The sequence below is a fragment of the Lycium ferocissimum genome, chromosome 7, assembly GCF_029784015.1.
Source record: "Lycium ferocissimum isolate CSIRO_LF1 chromosome 7, AGI_CSIRO_Lferr_CH_V1, whole genome shotgun sequence".
Classification (NCBI taxonomy): Eukaryota; Viridiplantae; Streptophyta; class Magnoliopsida; order Solanales; family Solanaceae; genus Lycium; species Lycium ferocissimum.
The window spans coordinates 30123727-30132182 of NC_081348.1; the positions used below are offsets into that span (position 1 = coordinate 30123727).

Consider the following 8456-nt stretch of genomic DNA (forward strand, 5'->3'; position numbering starts at 1 on the left):
TATATGGCGATGATATTATGGAGGAAGGGTTTTGAACGAGGGGTACGTCGGGTAAATAGTTTTGAGAGAGGGGGTATTGTCGAGTAATTAGTTTAGGAGGGGCATGGGGCGGGTAGTTATTTTATATTTTAGAGGTATTTTGGTTAGTTTTCCAGATAAACTTTTACAATATACAAGAAATATGTACTTTTTCACGAGAACGACTATATGCGTAGATTGACCACTGGCTTGAGCATATATACACTACGATTACTGAATGTTAATTAAGTAAGATATTAAAGGGAGAGATTAAGAAAATTTGAGAAATAATATTATTATTAAGGCTGTTAATATTCTTTTAAGGAAGTGTGTAAGAATCTTTCAATATGATTTTTATGATCAATTTTTAAATCCATATATATGACAATTTTTACGTCTCGGCTATGATTGTTTTCCGTTATGATGGCTGGTCCAAATTCAGACTCTGACGTCTCACTTTACAAATTGTTGCAGTAACTCATTGCCAAGTGTAAACTCAACATTGGCTCATAACTTTTTTGCCTCCGAAGATTCAATGCTTATAAACTTTTACTTAGTTAGACGTCTATTCCCAAGGAAATGACTTGCACGTTTAATTTCATTGGGAATTAAAAGTTCATACTCTTAAAACTAGTGGCCTCTAATTTGAGAATAAATTATTACTGCTACTTACTAAGAAATTAGGTCCAAAAGCAATAACACTTAATAGTTCAGTTGAAAAGTAAAGTTTGTCTACTTCTAAATCATTTTTTGCTAGTGAAGGTCCACTTAAGCACTTCTTATCTTAGTGCTAGTTGTGGACAGAGTTGAATTTTTATATACGACAAGATATGAAGAAAGTATAAGAGGAGGTAAACGTAAAAGAATTAGGTTATACTTAAAAAGTCTAATTAAAAGATCGATCGCTATCTTTGCCCATGAATATCGCCTTTTTTTTTTTTTTTTTTTTTTTGTGTTCAGAATCTAATCATGTATAAATACTTTATAGATACATGTGGAGAAAAATAACAAAAGTGGACCCTTTTGTTTGTGCAGGGAATAGTTCCTTAAATATATTCCTATGTTACTCGTACTCTTCACTTTCGATGCCGCACCCGTGTCGACATGACATGGGTGTGGGTGTGGGTGTTGGATCCGTATCCGATCTGATCAACTGATTTTGGATACTTTGACCAAAATCGACGTAGAAATTCTGGACAGATTCAATGATTTCCTTAATCAAAACTAAAGCTAAGGTGAAATTGAAGAAAATGGAATACCTTGTATATAATTTTTTTTATGTCACTCTGTTTCTTTTTATCTCCTTTGGGGATTCTCCTCTTGATCAATATTTTTTCCTCAAGTTTTCCACATAATATTCCATAATTTAGGTTTATAAAACCTCTATTTTTAGATATTTGAATTTTTTTAGCCTAATCCCTGCACCCGTATCCATAACTAGATCCGTATCCCCGAATCTTAAAATTTAGATCATGAAGGATCCGACATCTATATCTGCACCCGTATCGGACACCTGCACCCGAGTCTGAGTAACTTAGATTCCTAAGCAGTTTGGTCTTTAAGTTTGTCTGTTACATTTGATAGAAGCTATAAAAAAAGAAGTATTTAGCGGGACTGACATTAGAAGGTGCAGTTATGCTATTTTTGGTCTATTTGTAGAGTGTGGTACAACCTTTTGAGTTGCAACTCTGCTATTTTTGCTCTGTTTTTGTGTTTGGTGAAGTTTTCCGTGTTATCATTTTTAGAATTTGATGGGACTTTCCTGATACTTCTAATTAAATCCTTTTTTCTTCCATAGATTTCCTCAAATATAACGGAGCATATTTGTTAAAGTATTTGACGGACTAATAAGTTCTCACTTTCTACAAATTTTAAGGATAAAAACTGCTCAAGAACATATTTAAGGGTCTAATTTTTCGTTTACTCAATAAATGTATACGATACAAATCTTCCGTCTCCTTTTTATAAGTACTAAATTTTTTTATTCAAACTTGCTTTGTGAACTCAATATTTCCTTTTCATTTTCAATGTATGTTGTCCCTTTCCAACTTTTCCTCTTTTTTTTTTTTTTTTTCTTTTTCAAATCATAAAAGATATACGTAAGAAATCCATGTAATGTTGACTAATTTGACACCTGTTTTATTTTGCATATTAGGATCCAAATCAAATAGAGAAATCTCAGAGATAAGGTATATATTATGGTAGTCTATTTTTTTAGTGGAAGTTATTAAAGCAAATTCCAGATAGATATGTGTTCTCAGCAATCAACTTTACAGGTTAGAACTTTATATAGCTGACAGTTTATTTTGCTTTCTAACATCATGTCATATTAATTGGAGTCAAGCTCAGCATGCATCTCAAAAGTTAAAAAGATACAACAGGAAAAAATAAAAAAATAAAAACTATTTTACATAATAATTAAATACAGTATCTATTAACTTTGCATCTTAGAAATTTTCTTTATGAAATTCAAACTTTGTGCCTGTCTTGTGTGAGAAATCTTGAGATAAATGTCTTAGCTCTCCAACCAGACCTTGTGGACCACAGTAAAACACACCTGTAAATTACAGATTAAAAAAAAGGAATGTTAAACATGGATCAAAACATTATTAATTAGGATTAATTGTAATTAAAGACGCTAGATAACTAACCAATTCTTTGATTAGGATGATTAATGGTAACATGCTTGAAAACTTGGCGCCAATTTGGTCTAGCAAAATGAGTCTTAACCCTTGTCCCAGAGACAATGTCGACACCACTTTTAGCTTGCTGGATTGTTTGAAGCATTGTGATTAGTGCAGACCGAGCATCGCCTTCTTCATAAACGCTGGTGCAGTAGTTGTGAAGCTCAATTAGTCCTTCTTGATCATTCTCAGAGACCTCATCCATCACACCCTTAAACCACTCAAACGAGCCCTGCTCGCGAGTTACCCAATAGAAGTAGGCTCGTTTAGTTGCAAAAGGACTTTTTTTACTACCCTTAGTGCCACTCTCTATTAGTCCATCTTCAATGTCCTTTTGTTGCTTGATGTTATTGAGCACATCTTTTACTATGCTTATCAAAGGTGTTGCCCCAATGCCAAGGCCTACTAAGAGGACTACGTCGTATTTCTTGTAATCTTGTGCTGGTGCTCCATAAGGTCCATCAATCAAGAGCTTTGGCAATCTGTTATACATTGATATGAATCAAAATGTTTATAGAATTCAGGGGGAAAAAAATTCAACACTTGGAAATTTTCAACCTTCAACCCCTTACCTAGGCTTATAGTCGGCCTTAGCTATGTCTGCTCTGAGAAGGCCACTTTGGTCACCAGTTGGAGGCTCACAAACCTAGATTTTGATCAGAACATTAGTCTTCCAAAGAGTGTAAGTTTCTTGAATAAATGAAGTCTTTGCTGTGTTATTATTACTGATTTTATGAATTCAAATACCTTAGAGAAGAGAGTTTTGAGCTGAGACGTCCAATCGCCTACTGTTCGAATGTGCATACTAAGGTAATCATCTCCTGGAGCAGAGGAGATGGTAAAAGGATGCCTGCATTACAAAAGTATAATTTTTATAAGTAATAATTTGTACGCAGTTAATTTGATCAACAGACTTAGTTTTATTTTTCCCATTATCCTCCTTTCAACCTACCATTGAAATGAAGAAACATCTGAACAGTTCACGAATATATACTGTCCACTTGTGTACTTAAAGCCCTGAGGCTTAGACATGTGCACTGCCATTACATTTCCAGGGTATACAGCTACCTGAGTCAGATAAAGATTCTACATATTAACATTTAATCGAATTAAGAATCTTAATGCTTGCAATAGTCTAGGCTCTGAATGTACCTTCAAAATTCTCACTGTCTTGTACCCAGACCTAAATGCACGAAGCAGACGTTCACAAGCATATAGTATCATAGGCACCGCGATATACATCCACGTCTGATCAATGTTTCAGAAAAAAATGAAAGATATGAGATCAATTTTATGGCAAGCCGAGGCATGATCAATATTAGGTATATTTTACTTTGTCAAGAACTTACTGTTTTCTTGTACCATTTCTTGGAGAGGTAGAGGAAGTGACCATGAATGATGAAGAGGACATAGACTATAACAAATAAGTGATGGGAGTACCAAAAAGCATTGAATCCAGTGAGTTTCTTGATTGTTGGAGGAAGATTGAGCCGGTTTCTACGAAACCATGGTTGGGCTAGTATATAGGCTATGATCATAAGGACAACCATCACAACACCGGTCCATCCTTCAGTGCCTTTTACAAACCACCAGTAGTTGTTTGGCCTTTCATCTCCGAAAAATGGCTTCATTGGCTCGTATTCCTCATTCGTGGCATGTAACAAGCGAGGAAAATCACATGTTAAGTGTGAAACTGCATGTAGGCCTACACCAACTGCTATTCCAAATGCAATTACCTAAACAAATTGCAAAAAAGAACACAAAAATCAGTCATTTAAGTTTAATGATTTTTTATTTTTCCACTTCTGTTGAAGTGAATTTCGGAGTTTTTTTCATTTTTAGCCAGTCGGCCAATATTAATTACGGGCTAGCCAAAATATAAAAAACATATAACTGACTAGGTAAAGGATATGTATGCTACACTTATGTTTATGTATATGTTATGTATATTTATACTTAATATACAAAAGATATATATTTTCCAGATATTATTTTGTAGAGAGGTCCAAAAATGTAATCATCCCATCTTTTGCCTGGCTAGATACCTTGTGGAAATTGATGTTATCATCAAAAGGAATTATTTTCCCAAGCTTGGTCCTACTTCTTAGCCAAGTTATGGTGTTTCTACATACTGGAAAAAGAACTAGAGCCATGTTGAGTTTTGCTGTTTCAGCTCCGCCTTTTGCTACGGAGACACAGTAGCCCATAACATCAAAGACAGCGCGACGTTTATATTGAATAAATTTCCATGTAAATAGTCCTGCACAGATTGATAGCCATAAAGCCATCACCCAAATCCTCTTCCAATTGTCCTCAATGAAATAGTCCAGCTTTCTTTTGCATCTTTTAAGGGGATTTGGCTCTTTGGTTGGCTTAAGTTTCTGACTGAGCATCTGACTCAGAACTCTGCTGTCTGTTGAGAGATTCATCGAGTGATTTGGAGCCTGAAGAAGTAATGTCTCCAAGTTGTACAGCTGCATCAGATACAACCACTTATTAGCTTGTGCCCTTGTTTTAAGAGTTTCATGTTAAATTTCACATATCAAGCCTGATATGGTAGTGACTTGCTATAACCGGTTAAATAGCATTTATAGTGTAAAAATTCTTTACATTGTCAGTGTATCTAACTTAAACTCTTGTTTTTAAATATGTTTTGGAAAGGTTCGTTGTAGAGACGGAACGAACCTCAATGTATCCAACATTGCCGGGATCTAATTCTTCCATGATGAGAGCTGCATATTCATCTGAATGATCTTGGATTTTTGATAGCTTATTTGCAGAAGCACTCAGACTGATGATCTGTAAAAATTTGAACAAAGCATGCGTTTTGACTTCTTCAGGTTTGTATAATTGGATGGACAATAATCAGTTCCTTTTCTTTAGGGCCTTACCTCTGTCACCTCTTCTTGAGTAATTCTCCCATCTGCATCTTTGTCCACCCTATTTTTTGTAATGCCAGCATTAGTATATCAAAAATATCTTATACCACATAATTAATGTCAGAACTTATACAAGTTTTCGTAACTGCAAGTTGGAACTTGTCCTTTTTTCAAAAAAATTGTCATAAATAATTTTGAAACACGTGTTATACTATCCAATGTAATTTAGCTGAATTTGACTGATCCTCTGAAAAAGAATAGAGCTTTACTCCATCGATAATGTTCAAAATAGTAACGTATGTGGTACGCAATGGAATGGGGTTACGGTTCATGTCATTTGCAGCATTTGTTATGTTAAAATATACTTTTAAAATTTTACATGTAAAGAGTAATAAAATCTTACATGTCAAAGAAAGTTTGCAGGCGGGCATCGAAGCCAGTATCTGTTATTTGTTCCCAGAATTCGTGAAGCTCAGCCTTGGTTACTGATGAAGACGTGATGCATCTCTTTCGAGCTAGAGCATCAAATAATTCCTCAGCAAACTCTCTTGATTCCTTCATACCTGATTGCAACGACAAAAGGTCTTCAACATTATTGTTTATTACAAACTTAATTATATCAAATACTTGGGTGATAAATCCAAAAGATTAGGTGAAGAGTTAATCATAGGATTTAGCTGCCATTTCCCTGAGGCAAATGAGCAGAGTCCAGGGGTGCATTCCTTATTCCTACAATTATCTTATAAGTCATTTTCAATTTTCTTTCAGAACATGTAGCACATGAACTAAACCAGTAACATAATTACCCAAACTTGAAGAGCCATATTAATGAACAAATACAAACCTATGCATTGTCCAAACAATGATTTTGTTAGCATCCCATTAACAGCAAGTTCATTGAATCGCGCTTCAACCTGAGACCATCCTTCAGTTCCCACATTCTTGTTCATGAACTGAAGTCCACGTAGAGCACGAGCAGCACCGGATTTGCTCCTATCGATTTTGTGAAACTTGTTTGAAGAAGTCATTCTCTTAAATTCCTTCGAAACTTGCCTCAGATGAAAAGAAAGATGCGAACCAAGCGTATTATTAGGCCTTTTTTCGAGCCTGCTAGCTAACAATGCTGCTTCTTGATCAGCAGCACCCTTAATGTTTTGAACCAAAACTGAATCGTCGCGAACATCAAGAGTGATCTCTACGTACGATTCATCATCGTTGAACCTTGCACTTCTCTTGCCACTAACTAATGGACCGCTGAATCCTACCCTCGAGCTCCTAACACTACCTGAATCACTTGTGTTTTCGATCTCCATTTGATCTTTTTTGGCTTTTCCTGTGTTTTTTCAAAATGTAAATGGCCTTAAATTCTCAGATGGTAAATAACAATATTGACCTATGTAACAAAACTGCAACTGTTCAAGTGATGCTAATTATGCAATGAATGGACTGCTAGTAGCATTTAGCATGGGTTAAACAAACACTCTAAAGGGGGTATAGATCTTGTTAAATCAAGAATAAAACATGCAGCACTTGATGATAGTTGGAGAAAGTTACTTGTAGCCAAATTGTTGACAAAATAATGAAATTGTTTGAGATGAATCAACCTTGAAGAAATGGAAGTTTGTAATGGAGGTTTAGGAGTATTGTTGTGAGAAATTCAAGAAGAATTGTGATGTATATATATACAAGGAGTTCAGAGAGGAATGTTAGGTCCAAGGTTTCACCTATTAATTTTGATGATAACAAACCAACATAATTATTAATAAAAGAACATTTACTTGTGGTAAATTTATTTTTGGTACAGGTTTATTTGATTAAGAAGGATTTGGTAAAGATCTAATCAAATATGGAAAAGAAGATATGATGAAATGGAATTACGGAAGAAGGTGTGGAAGAAAAGACTTACTCAAATCAAAGTGCAAGAATTATGGGAAGAATATTTACTACGATCCTATGGAAGGGAAATATTCTACAAAAGGAAAGATCAAGATCAATTTGTTGCTCAAAGAAGATCCAAAATCTATGGAGTATCAAGAAGTCTCAAGTTCACAAAAGAGTCCATATTTAAAGTGATTAAAGTTCAAATTCAAGAAGACGAAGGTGATTACATTCTAATCAAGATCCACGGTGAATGAAGAGGATCTTAAAATTCTCTTGGGTTGTCTAAATAAAAGCTCATATCTGTACAAGCCAGAAAAAGAGTTTGGAGAAATTGATGGAAAGAATATTAGTTATTTTGGAAAGATGAAAGGGAGGAAATATTCAAATTTGAATTTGAATATACTAGCTACATTTATATGGAAGATATTATTGAATACTCATTGGAAGGAGATAGCATGAATTATTTGAGAAACAAATGCTATGTTGAGCATGGAATATTATTGCATCAGCCCTATTATGGAAAATATTTATTATGTGATATGAGAGATCTCCGTATATTAATTACTACTGAATTAATTACAATTCAACAAGTAAAGCTGAAGGTAGCAGTAACAATTGAGTTACTATATTTTTAGAAGGAAGACTTTTGATTTAAGATGTCAAGGGAGTAATATTTAAATATGGAAAGAAGATTCAGGCAAAGTAGGTATCAAGGAACAGAAAAGGATCCATATTTAATGGATACGTGGACAAGAAAAGAAATAGTGATCACTGACTATTTTCTTATTCTTTGGGATTTACCTTACCAAGAATTGAGGACTTAATTGATTAAACAAGGAAGATCCATTACTGCTCAATCAAAGAAAAAGAATCTTCAAGGAGAGCACGTACATCAAGGCAAGTAGAAGAGACAATATGCACACAAAAAAGGAAAAGTTCAAGAAAATCTTCAAGGAGGATATTTGGCTACAACGGTCTCACACCATTGTTTTGT

General features: G+C 34.6%; 1 protein-coding gene across 1 annotated transcript; it reads right to left on the minus strand.

Moving 5' to 3' along the window:
• Nucleotides 1-2406: 2406 nt before the first annotated feature.
• Nucleotides 2407-7241, minus strand: LOC132064274 (respiratory burst oxidase homolog protein B-like). Its single transcript, XM_059457195.1, has 12 exons — nt 6426-7241; nt 5985-6144; nt 5594-5642; nt 5388-5501; nt 4748-5176; nt 4052-4438; nt 3855-3950; nt 3655-3770; nt 3450-3552; nt 3275-3348; nt 2670-3184; nt 2407-2575 (listed from the first exon to the last, which is right to left on the minus strand). Exons 1-12 carry the CDS (start codon nt 6892-6894, stop codon nt 2466-2468), a joined length of 2622 nt encoding a protein of 873 aa, XP_059313178.1. The 5' UTR covers nt 6895-7241; the 3' UTR covers nt 2407-2465.
• Between the last annotated feature and the right edge of the window lie 1215 nt (nt 7242-8456).